The sequence below is a fragment of the Mustela nigripes genome, chromosome 4 (assembly GCF_022355385.1).
Source record: "Mustela nigripes isolate SB6536 chromosome 4, MUSNIG.SB6536, whole genome shotgun sequence".
Classification (NCBI taxonomy): domain Eukaryota; kingdom Metazoa; phylum Chordata; class Mammalia; order Carnivora; family Mustelidae; genus Mustela; species Mustela nigripes.
Window position 1 is genome coordinate 175541081 of NC_081560.1, and position 12856 is coordinate 175553936.

At 49.3% G+C, this 12856-nt stretch overlaps 1 protein-coding gene across 3 annotated transcripts in view; it reads right to left on the minus strand.

Moving 5' to 3' along the window:
- NRAP (nebulin related anchoring protein) overlaps positions 1–12856 on the minus strand; it is a 68908-nt gene that overhangs the window by 5798 nt on the left and 50254 nt on the right. For all 3 annotated transcript variants that reach the window (XM_059398629.1, XM_059398631.1, XM_059398628.1), the window contains 7 exons: positions 11887–11985; positions 9881–9985; positions 9429–9536; positions 8235–8546; positions 2802–2906; positions 1932–2030; positions 579–683 (listed from right to left, as the gene is read on the minus strand). In XM_059398629.1, coding sequence (XP_059254612.1) covers positions 579–683; positions 1932–2030; positions 2802–2906; positions 8235–8546; positions 9429–9536; positions 9881–9985; positions 11887–11985 — 933 coding nt within the window. The remainder of the gene's footprint in view (positions 1–578; positions 684–1931; positions 2031–2801; positions 2907–8234; positions 8547–9428; positions 9537–9880; positions 9986–11886; positions 11986–12856) is intronic.

Below are 12856 nucleotides of genomic sequence, written 5' to 3' on the forward strand. Positions count from 1 at the left end.
CGGCCTATTCTGTGGCAACCGGGGCCTCCAACCCCCGCTAACAACACGCCCGGGTTTAGGAAACAGCATCTTGGTTATGCACGCAAAGGGCAGACATCTGAGGGGAACAGAAGTGTGGAGGCCGCCGCCTCCTGCACAAAGGGGCCGCTTGTGTTTGTGCCTGATGGACGACAATTCCGCGGCGAGAGAGGGCCGCCGGGCCTCCGGAGTCACCCGGCTCCGGGGAGACGCGTCCGGGAAAGAAACGGAGCAGGGGTCTACACCTGCCAGGGCCAGGGGAGCCCCTGACGGCGGCCTTCGCCCAGCGTGCCCGGAGCCAGAGTTTTCAAGCCGGAAGGAGCCGCAGACATCGGTTGACCCAGCTCCATCCCATTTTCCAGTTGAGGAAACTGGGGCCCGGGGAGGAAAGTGGCTCAGAGTCACACGAGCTGTCTGTCTCCCTCTTGGTTCTGGGTTCTTCCTGTCTCAAGTCCTCTCCTTCCTGCGACTTTTCTCCCCCCCAACAAATACAATCCAGTGCGGGTGTAGACACATTTGCAGAAGGAGGGGCGCGCCACACAAAGCATGGCTCCACTTACGTCACTCAGGTGCAGTGCATTGAGGCGGGCTCGGGCGAAATCGGGATGGTCGGGGATCGGGGTGTACCTGTGCAGGGATTCCGCATCCCCCAACTTGTACAGGCGCTGTGGGGGAGACAGGCTGCGGTCAATGCAGAACAGGCAGGTGGCTGAGGTTATGGGTGAGAAGCAGGCTGCCCCTCCCCACCCAGGTGCCATGGGAGCAGAACCCAGCCCTGCCCACGAGAACATCCCTCCAGAACCCACCACCGGACCCACCGCACCCGTGGGCCGAGAGTCAGGGAGGGTTGGCTGGTGGTAAGTAGCTCCCATTTAAATATTTATCAAGATCTGCTCCAAATAGGCCCCAAACCAGCATCCTGGTTGGCCTCACCTGTGTGGTTTTACAAACAGTATAAGGTGTGGGGCTCTTTTGAGACTCTTTGCAATTGAGTATTGTTAAGTTTTCTACTAGTATGAAGATGTCCTAATGCCCTTATTGCTTAATAATAAATGAATAGTAATAATAAAAAGACACAACCATTAATCCTAAAATGCCTTAATATGTTTTAAGAAAATTAAAGTTTTCAGAGTCTACCTGGGTCGCAGGAAGACACAAGTTTAAAACTCAAGCTTTCTCTCAGTTGCTATTTTTAAAGCAGTGATCTAAGAGCTACAAAGAATTTTAGAACGGGATAGAGTCTCATCTCCTTTTAGAGAGGATAATATAGTATTGAATATTCTGATCCTTTTCCAAATTCAGTTTGGGCTTCACGAACGTGAACCTGTCGGTATATTTGGACTCTGTGTGACCAGGGGTCAGCTTTGTCACTGTGTGTGCAAAATCAAATCCCTCGACGAGGTCAGAGAAAAAAATATTTAAGTTCCTATACTTCAAAATAAATATAGGAGAGAAGAAATGAGGCTAAATCATACAGAGAGAACAGAAACAGAAAGAAGCCTTTAATATAGCTGTTCTTTCTTTTTTCTAACTGGGTTGTGTTCAGCTTTTAATTCCATTACCATCTATCAATAATTCGGATGTATCTCATCTAGTGTTAGTAAAAGAGCATCAATAATACGCAGTATTAATATTGTTATGATTATGAACCAAACCATAATAAGGGGCCTGTACTGAGGACCTACTACGTTCCCCATACTTGCTAAAAGGTTCACATATGCTTATTTATTTATTTCTCATTTAATTCACTTACTGGAGGTTAGGAGAGAACAAGTAACTGGCCCTACATCACCCAGGTAGTGGACAGAAAGTTTGCATTTCCATCTCTCCCGAGCCCGTGCTCTTAAGCACTGAGTACTGAGCAACACTGCCCACTCCTGGGCCCCTACGGTTGATGGCGAAAACATACCCACCTCATTGCAATGCAGGTAGCTGTTCTTGGCATGAACCAGGTCTGGGGAGTCAACCACTGTGGTGAACTTGATACTATCTGGTTTCTTACGGTATTTGGTCTATAAGAGAAAGACACAGATTCCCACAAAACAGTTGAATGCGATGTATTTTTCTGAATGCGGCTTCACTCCACCCACTGGGTACCGGATGTGCCAATGACACTACTGAAAAACAAGTCTCTCTTCTTGGTGGGCACCTCACAGGGTTTCTAAGCTGTCTCTGTGATAAGGAGCATTTTACAAGTATTGATGCTCCTGCACAATTCCAAGGCATATCACAGGAAGGGGATTCAGTAGAGGGAAGGACTCAGCATCAATGCAGACCCCGTCCAAGTAAGTTTGGCTACTAAGAGATGGAAGGGCGCAGCGCCACCCTTGAGGGGATCCCCAGGCCTGAATCTGCAGGCCAGCAATATTGTGGGGAGTTTGGTAAAGGTAACCATCTCTCCGCAGTGCGTGATGTTATCTAAAATCAGAGAACCGCAGACACGACGCTTTGCGTAAATCCTGTAGGTGGATGGCAAATTCTGCCCCCAAGAAAACAATGAGCCAGCTTAGCTCATAGCCATCTAATGTACCTACAGGGAATCTTCTAGTGCGTCATCTGTCTCTCATTGCCCAGCACGGAACATGACTTTCACTCCCCAGCAAGTGAACTCATTTGGAGGGAAACCTTGTTCTGTCTTGTGATTTGGTTGCAAAAGGCCAGGAAAAAACTGGGGGTCTAGTGGCCATGGGGTCCTCTTGGGGTTTTCACCCCATAAACAGGTTCCCTCTTCAGGAGGAAATAAATGCCAGGTTGCATTTATGAGAGAGTTGGGTGAGCGGTACCTCGCTGATGAGTTCTCCAGCCTTCTTTGCACTCTCCAGCTGCGGGGAACTCACGGTCAGCCATCCCGTTCCCTTCATCCCCATCAGGTCTGACTTGTAGCGAAACTGCGGGAAGAAAATCATTGGTTTTTACCAACAGAGGGCCAGAGACCATCAGGTTATTTCAAGGTGCTTGATTTGTAATAACATCTGTATTCATCTTCATCGTAACACGTCAACATCTTCATTCAGAGTGCACTGTGCACATCATTAAGTCAAACCGTGCAAGGGTATGTCCTCTGCCACAAATTAAATAATGGGTCATGCAGAAGATCCAAGCAGGCCCCACCTGTGAATGGGCAGGGTTAGAAGTCAAGGGAATGAATGCACATGACTGCTTAAAAAAAGAGTAGAGACCCACACCCAAGCCCAGGCATCAGCCTGGATTATTCTGTTCCCTCTGGCAGCGAGGAGACTGCCTGCCCGCTTTCCTGACTGCCTAAAGAGAACAGTTTTACCCACCTTCAGGTGATCAAAGGGCCCAGAGCCCTGGGTCAAACCTGCTGGGACTCAGAGCAAATCGCTTTACCAAAATGTGACTCAGTTTCTCTCTGTGATAGCTGAAGGTCATCACAACCCTTCTGTTCTCGTGAGAACTCCTGAGAGGCCTCGAGAGCAAAGGCCACTCGAGGCGTTGGATCTGGTTTTGTCTCGTGGTGGTGGGGGGGAGCGAGGGGGCAGAGACAATGCCAGCAGGACTCTAAGGACCACACACACTTAAAGATACAACCGGCCTACAGCATGAGAGGCATTTTAATTTTTTTGTGCCTGGATTTACCTCCCCTTCCCGCTGTTGGCTCGGGATTTGCTTATATCCCAACGATGGGCTAGGTCTCATCCATTTTCCTCATTTTAAGGACTCAGAAGATTAGAACTACAGCAGCATTCCTGGGTGAAAATCCTAAGCAGTGAGTGGGACAATAGGTCTGATCAGGAGTCTCCTAACCTGTTAAATCTTATTTCCATCCCACGATCTGCCCACCATGACCTAGGACAAGACGGTTGTAGGAATGCTTTTCTTCTCTACTTTATGGAAATTAGGCATTTTTAAAGGTAGAAAAGGACTCTCCAAGGAAATCTAAAATATGGATCTAAACGAGGTTGATAGCATTTCTCTAATTTAGATATAAGCTCTGCTGTAACGCCAAATATCACTCCAGAAACCAGTCTTCTGGCCTTTTTAGTTTCCTTTCATTTCAGGATTCACAGCGTCCCTCACAGCTGGCCTCAAAGAGGGTCCGTTTCTGATCTACTGTCTGCTGGATAATGTTCCTGTGCAAATTCCACTCTGCCTTCCAACTGGTGAAGGGAGGCATCACTCAAGTTCAGGAGCAGGTCTCAAAACCCCATGTCAGTAAGATTGCTTTGTATGCCGCGATCTTTCGGTCTACACCGGCAAAGCTTTTGCCTTCCACTCTGATAAAGAACAGAGAAAATTGGATAAATTTCTAAGTTAGAGAGAATCATCCTACAGGGCCTCTTCACAGCCGGGCCTTGCTCCTTTCATACGCAAGATGAAGTGGGGAGCACGCTTTCAACTCGCCTTTTGTTGAGCTGAGCAGTACAATGGCAGGTAAGTCAGAAAGCAAGATGCTGGTTCCCCAAAGATCTGACTGGGCCTCAGACTCTCTTATAAATGGATTGTCTCTTGATAGCGCAGCTCCCAGCCCAGGTTTGACTATTCACGCAGACCCTAAAAACAACACGCCTGCCCCGGACTTCCCGATGAAAGAAGGGGAGAGAGCAGGGGAGTCGAGAAGAATCAGCTCCCCGAAGAAGGATTTGAAGAAGGATTCTAAGATAATAAGAGACCCTCTCACGCTGTCCAGCTGCACCTGGCTTCCCCCGATGGCCGTCTTGCTGTTTTCCCTTGCACAGATTAAGGCCTGGAGGCCACCTTCAGATTCTTATGTGGGGGTTCCTGGCACCCTCGTGTTGGAGCACAGGCTGCAGTTTTGGGTCCCCAATTCCTAACAATGTCAGCAACTGCACCCAGGAGGTGACCAGGGGAGGACGTATCTGGGTCCTGTTAATGAAAATCTTTATAATCACCCTCTTGCCAACCGTGGTTTGCCTTAGACTCATCACCTCACGCAACGTTCACACCACCCTGCAAAGGTGGGGTTCTTATACACATCTGCAGGACAATTTTGGTGTTCGAGGGACTGTTCAGATTCAGAAGAGTCGTGGATGGCTGTTCTCTGGGTGAACCAGACAGAAGGTCCTTAACAGAATCCTCAGGAGCCAGAGAGCCTGGGTTCCTAATCCAGCCACCAGAGGGAGCCAAAGAGCACCAAACCAGGAGTCTGGAGCCCAGAGCCCAGCTTCCACTCTGACTTGTGGTGAGGTCTGGAGCGAGTCATTTCCCTGACAGCCTGTGATCCTGGGCAAGTTATTTAAAATCATAGTACTCTAGTCACCACATCTGTAAAAATGGGAGTCATATCAGCATATACTTCGATACTAAATGAGAGAGTTCGTGCAGAGTATTGAAGCAAATGGGAGGTTCAGAATAGACATCCTACACATTTTAGCTATTGTTATTGTTGTTGTTTCTGCTGGAGAAACTGAGGCTCAGAGAGATTACAGAGTCTGCCCAAGGTCATGCAGCTGTAAAAGGTGGGGCCAGGGCTGTCTCCTTGACAGTCCCAGCAGGTGTTTTTCAGGTCTCCCCTCAGCTTCTGTGCAAAATCATGGCCATTCACAGTAGAGCATTCTCTGGGCAGAGTATGAGTCTCAGATATGTTCCAGAGCCAAGCACAGGATAGGCAAGGCTCGAGCGATCATGGCCTGAAACCTTTGCCAGAGAGGTGAGCACCTCTTGGCTCCCTCTGGCCCAACCCACAGCTTTCTTTCCGGCTTAGGTAGAAGAAGGCAGGAGAAGCAACTGCTGGCCAGGGGTCCTGCTCCTCCCCCAGACTCTGCTGAATTGAACGAACACACGTGGAGCCTTTGTTCCTTTTCCTATGCAACATAACCACATGAAATGAGATTTTCAATAACAACCACAAGAAAATGGAAGCCTCAAAAGCAGCTGGGCTTTATGGGGTGTCCTCTGTTGATAGCAGCTTGGAATCCACACTCCCAAACTATCAAACTTCAGATCTAGAAAGCCATGTATGAAGCACAATACAGTGATTTTAAAAAGTTAAGCAACAGGTTCTCAGCATTCAAAATTGTAGTACACAGCCTATCTCATAAAACATCCGTTTAAGGGTGCCAACCACCATTTCCTGGAAAGTACTCTTCTTTTTAAATTATTCTTCCTACTGGCTTTAGGGATAAAATATCCTTTCTTTTCAGAAAAAAAAAAAAGTGATATAAATGGTAGCTTGAGGTAACATTTTTCTCAGTTAGAAAAAAAATCTTACAATATATGGACACCACCTTCTTATAAACATCTTCCCACAAACCCTGAAATCTGAGGTCACCAATCAAATCAACCCTCTCTGATCTTCTGTTGCCTAGAAAGTGAAGGGACAGCTGGAGGACGCGTAGCCCGTAAGTGACAAAGTGGGGCTTCCGATCAACATCTTCGGGCTCCCAGCTCGGTCCCAGATGGCCTATGTATCTCCCTCTGGATCTGCCCTGCCCCAGAGGTTTGTCTCCCCCTCCCTGTCTCCAAGGAACAGCCCACTGACAAGAGGGTGAGGCCATGAGCTCTTCTTGCAGACGGTGGTCTGGCCATCTAGCAAGTGAAAGCGTTTCCAGCAGAACGCAGCGGGCGCCGTGGTGACCATGCCTTCTGCATGGAGCCCCGTGAGTACCCCCTACTCCACACTGGACTTGCTCATGAACCCTGTGATGCTACTCTTCCAGCAGACTGTGATGAATAATTAGATGATCTTTAAACCATCACCGCCCTGACTCATAAGTAACCCCCTCTTATGTGTTTATGATATTCAACCTGTGCCACATCATTCAACCTAAGAGCAGTCGCTGCCCTAAAGACAACTGGAATTGTAAGGCTTGGTGTAGAGAACGATCCAAACAGCTAACACTTCCTGGCCTGTTTCTGCGGACCAGACACCACACTGGGTGCTTCATACAGACCAACCAGTCAGCCAGGGATGCTGCAAGGCAAGGGGCGGGGCCCACAGCAAAGAATTCTCCAGCCCAGAACATCCAGGTTGCTGGAGTTGAGAAACCCCCATATGGATGGGAAAGCTTAATGTGACAACAGTCCCACCGGCTGTGTTCTAAAATGAGAGTTCCTTCCTCCTAGGGCTGCTCCAAGGTATAGAGAGACAACGTGTGCCCGGTCTCGTGGCACAGCACCTGCTGCACAACACATGCTTTACACGTGCCGACCACCCCACACTGGGTGGTTAGCGGGTTCCTAGGTGTCAACCACGCCCACACTGTGTCGTTAACACGTCCAAGTGGAGGAAGCTGAGGAGTGGAGGGGGGTGCGACGGACTCCGGCACACGTTGGGGGGCTCCCCACCAACCTGTTTGGTTCCCTTGCCTGGGTGAGGACCTCTCCTTTCTGTGTCTGTGTCTACACTGGGGTTGTGGGAAGCATGACTCCCCTGCCTTGAACTCCCTCCACAAGACCAAGGTGGGTGAGATCGTGGGTTCTACAGCCAGTCCTGCCTGGGCATCTCCCGCATGACCTTATCTGTTCAAGATGAGTCATAACTGTCCCCGCCTCCTGGCATGAGAGCAAGAGGGACAGGAAGGGCAGTCAGTCAGTCCGCATCAGCCACGACTGGATCTTCTGTTTTCCGGTCATGACCTTCACCCCCACCACTCAGCGTCCAGCCCCAGAGCTCTCTCACACCCGACTCCAGGCCACGTCCTCTTCACTCGCCCACTTGCTTCATCAGCCTCAAATAAGCTGAGGCTCCTCCCGCTCAGGGACTTGGCCTTGGGATTTGCTCTTCCGTTGGCTGCAGTGGTATCTCCTTCCCTTATCAACTTCGGTCTTTGCTCAAATGTCGCCTTTTCAGTCTGCAGCTGCCCGGACCCCACCTCTGATTTTAATTTGCACGTGTGCAGGTCCACATACACCTTCACACCTATGCCGCTGCCCTGCTTTGTCTGTCTCCACAACATGTGTCACCATCAGACATACTATGTATCCTACTTCTCACATTCTGTCTACCTCCCATATCGTGGAAGCCCCATGAGCACAGCAGTTTTTTTACTCTTATTGACTGTGGTATCCCCAAGGCCTGGAATGATGCCTGATACATAGTAGGTGCTCAAGAAACAGCTGTTTCTTGACTGATCAAGAAACAACTTGATTGATTGATTCCAACTCAGATGACCTAACACAGAGACCCAGCAAGTCCTGGTTCTGATGTGGTGGGGAGGGTAAGGGAGAAGCAGAGATTACCCCCAGTCTTGGTGGGAGGAGGAAGGCTGGTGTGCAGCCCGAAGGCCCCCTACCTCACTCTGCAGGGCATGAGCTCTCTTGGCCCAGGACATCTTCAGGTCCTCAGGCAGAGCCGTGAACTCGTGGCACCGTGTCCTGTAGTCGTGGTCACTGGCGAGGGCCTGGGCCTTCCTGGCGTGGACCAGGTGCACCATGTCCAAGGGCAGGTGAAACTGGTCGTGGCTGCTGGCCGCCGTGCGCCTGTACTGAAGCTCGCTCTGCAGCTGGCCCACCCGCCAGCAGTGCTGGAGCCGGGGGTCGTCGCTCACGCTCCGGACCCCGATCAGCCTGCCTCGCTCCTTCACAAAGTCATGTCTGTAGAGGAACTGCAGGGGAGGACCGCGGTCAGGGGCCGGCATTCGGCCTGCTTCCATTCCATCTGCACGTTTTCACTGCAGACCCTAGAAAAATCGCCCTGTCTTTCGTGAGGACGTGATGATTATAAGAAGAACCACAGTGAGGTTGGCCCGAGAGCATGCTTCCTCCCTCGGGGATGAACAATTAAAACATCGCTCCGTTCTTCCTATCTAATTAAAACCAGATCCTCAGAACCAAAGTAAAGGCCCCACTCCCTTAAACGTGTCCTGTGGCCAAAAGGAATTTATCAAAAAAGGTAAAAGAGAAACTTGTGCTTTAACCATGCGTACTTGGCAAAACATGAAACCCAAAAGACAGGATCCGTTTATTTGAAGTCCACATTTTCTGTGATTTGTTTGTGGGAAAGAGAAAGTCACCTTCATGTCCCAAAGCTATGGACGCTATCGACAGAGTGGCTGAAACACAGCTGGCAATTCCTCACGCCAACGTGTGAAACTACAGAGAGCCAAGAGGAAGATGCATTAGGGCTGTGTTACGGTTTCTAGAGCAAGTTCTGTTTCGAATTCCAGGTGAAGTTAGGCAGTGCACATGTTACTGGGGGCTGGGGAGTTGGGGGTGGTTGTGATTGTGGCTCAGGAACTGCAATTAGAAATAGATCGTCATCTCTCTCCTGCTGGAGACCTTTGCCTGAATTTAGCCCCTGATTAACAGAGCCTTTCTTTCCCTCCCTCCGTCAAAGAATCTCATTTCTAACTAATATATTCTGCAGGTGACATCCTGTCTCACAGGGTGATAGATTTGCTTTAATTCAGGAAAATCAGCCCTAGACATTGTTCTACATGAAGTTAACAGACATTAGGCAAGATGGAAGGTCATATCATTCAACTCACATCACTGGCTCGATCTCCAGAGACACGAGCAGCCTGGAAGGGGAGAGCGTCTATTGTCAGCTTGTAGCCTTGAGCACGGAGATTACGCCAAGACTCCTGGTATTTTGCCTACAGTAGGAACACATGTAGATCTTCTTAAAAAAAAAAAAAATGACATGTTTCAGGGAACAAAGGCTACCCCTTTCATTTGTAATACAGTGTTCCAGAATCGATCCCTGATGAGTGAAATCTCTCTCTTTTGCGAAGACCATCTCATTAGCACACACACTGTAGTACGCACCGACGCATTTGGGCACGACATATTTGTGAAAAGGTATATATACTTTGAGTCTCGAAAAGACCTTTTTTTAGGTTTCTGGGAACACCGGAAGGGTCGCTATGAGATGCCACCCCAGCCACAGACATGCGTGGCTTCGGAGAACGTTCGAAGCTTGGCAACAAGAAAGGCTTACGTCACTCAGATTGGCTGCGTTTGCTTTCGCTCGGACCAGCTCGGGCAGCCCCAGGGTCAGGGTGTACCGGTGCATTTCATCCGCTCCAGCTGCTTTATAGAGGCGCTGGGTAAAAGAGAAGAGAAAACAAGCAAGGAGACAAGGCTTTGGTTTCTGCAATGCTGGAGGTCCCTCGTTTGCGAGTGGGAGATAGGTTCCCGGAAGGCCGCTCGCTGGGTCGTGGATACACCTGCTGCCTTGGGGAAGAGCTTTCTTTCAATAAAGACAGTCTTTCATGAGTCAAATTGAGTGACATAAAAGGAATGTGTAAGGAATTGCAAGTTGCTTTTGACGGGGTTCAGGACAGGTTACCCCGGAATATGGAACCTTCAAGCTGAAAATGTGAGACACAGCGGGGGTTAGAAGAGCTCTTCCTTCTCTCCTCTCCGGGCGCAGGTCATGAGATCCTCCCGTGAGAGGCGCCCTCCCTACACCCAGAGGCACCGAGCATCCGTCTCTCCGAAGACGGAGCGCTGCTGAGAGGAAGCTGAGTGAACAGACCTTCCTCCGGGTTCCCATTCTTAACTCTATCACATCTGCCCATGACTTTCCGCTCTTCATCAAACCTCGTACAAAAACGTTCAAGTTTAATTGTTTCTTCTGGTCTTCAGCTCCTTATAAAGGTTCCCATATCGTGTAAAACTTACATTAAATAAACTCGTATGCTTTTCTTTTGTTAATCTGTCTTTTGTGACAGTATCCCCACTGAGAACCCAAGATGGGGAAAGAAAAGATGTTTTTTTTTTCTTTTTCCTCCCTTACACTTTACTCAACAATAGGCGGAGGAAAGAAAAAAACATTTAGGAACACCATTAAGGTTCTTCTCATTATTCTCTTCCCTTGAGGATATGGTATAAAGACAATAAATACTAAGATCTGGGAAATTTAGGAGAAGCTCTTGCTGGTGGAAGAGAGGCTCCCAAGCCCTGTTCTGCACCCTTTCCTAAAGCCCCAGCTCCTCCCATGAACGAACTCACGGCAGTGTTGCCCTGGAAGGCCTCAGCTGATTCCAGAAACACCTATTCTCGTGCTCAGAAATGGGTCTGTGGCTGGGGAGTTCTCTGAGGCCAGAGGCACTGCTAGCCCACAGCACCCAGCTCCTGCAGCAGGCAGAAAAGACCCAAGAGGAACTGAATATTGTGAACGTCGCTACACAAGCCTTTGGGGGCATTCTTCTCCCAAGCTGCTCTTACTTTTTTCCTTTGGTGAGAGTGGAACCTCACTGCCTAAGTAGCCAAGTCTCAGCTGACTTCCAGAAGAGTCAGAAGGAGAATTTTTAAAACTAAGGAAGATGCCAAGTTTAATTCTCTGCCAGGCTCAATTTCTATTTCAAACTTGCAAGAGAGCCGCCAGAGGGGCTGGAATGATGCTCTGGTGCCATGAGATTCCTTCCCCTGTGTGCCCCTCTGCTAGAGACGATTCCATGAAGTGAGTCCACAGCAGGTGAGGGGAGGAGGCAGAAATTCCAGAAGGCTGACCCATAGCACACCACATGACCGCCCTTGGGTAACCACCCCGGGTAACCACACACCCTCCCTCTGCTGATCATCAGAACGAACATACGTACACATGCGGTTAGCCAGTATGTGCCTAGACAGAACAGGTGAGCGACAGATCAGTACATCTCAACGTCAGCGCACAGAGGAAACCCACAAGGATCCTGCTCAATGACCTTGTGGATTCTGTGGGTCTGGGGCGGGGCCCGAGTTGGTGCTACTAACAAGAAGACCCCAGGAGATGCTGGTGCTGCTGGCCCATGACTGCCCGTGGAACCAGAGACTAAACCTGATTTCCAGCTCAGGCTGCCTTCCTTCTGGAAAACGTTTACATTCCGTTTAGGGCATTCTTTCCAGACTTCCGTGCAAACACGTGTTCTTTCTCTCAGCCCCAGACCTACACATATTCAGGCGTATTTTGAACAATCGAGCAGTTTTGCAAAAGCCCATTCTAAAGCCATCCAATTTTACCTCATTGGTAATCTGGTTGCTGAGTTTTGCATGAAGGAGGCTGGGCGTGTCTGTCACTGCTGTGTACTTGAATGACTGGGGATGCTGACGGTATTTACTCTGAGGGAAGAAGAGGACGGGATAAGGCACAAAAGCAGAAGCGGAACAAGTGCTATAAACACAAAACCTCACTTGTCAACTGCTTGTCCATCCCCTGGAACCCAATCGGACACCTGCTCTCACGATCTCTGTGAACGTGACCATTGACATCCACGTTTTGCTTCCAACCTCTGCTCACGGGAGACCCAGAGGTGCTCAGCTTTGGGGGTATCCCAGAAACAACTGTGCAGCTTATATATATATATATATATATATATATATATATATATATATATAAAATGCCCGCATTCCACCCTGGAGCCCATGGGCCCAGGCCTCTGTGTTTCTTTTAAAGTTCCAAAGAGGATTCTGACGCACCCACCAGGTTCAGAAACCCCTCTCTTTTGAGATTTCACTGGAAAAAGAAAGCACAGAGTTCAGTCTAAACTCCCACGGTGAGGCCAGTTCCATTTTCTCGGAGCTTCTGATCAATGTGTGAGCCCACATGACACTTCCAGTGCCTTCCAACATGCCCTCCTGTCCTCGCATCTGTACGCATGGGGAAGTCCCGGAGCCCTCGCAGGTGTCAGTAAGATTCCTCACGTGCTCAAAGAGCTTAGAATCCTAGTCTTCTGTATTTTTACTACGAAATTATCAGCAAGCTTCTATCCATCATTTCCCGGCCACCAGAGTAGCACCGTTGCCTAGACTGTTAGTGCTAGTCCCCTAAAAACTAAATGAGGGAGGTAGGAGTACCCCCATTTGAGTGATTAAGAAGTTGAGACAGAGAGGGCAGGTGAGAGGCTAGAAGTCACACAGCCAATGAGCGCTGGCCTCGAATTTCAGTCTCCCTCCCTGTTGGTCTCCAAGGCCTGCCTTCTTGTCATTGTAC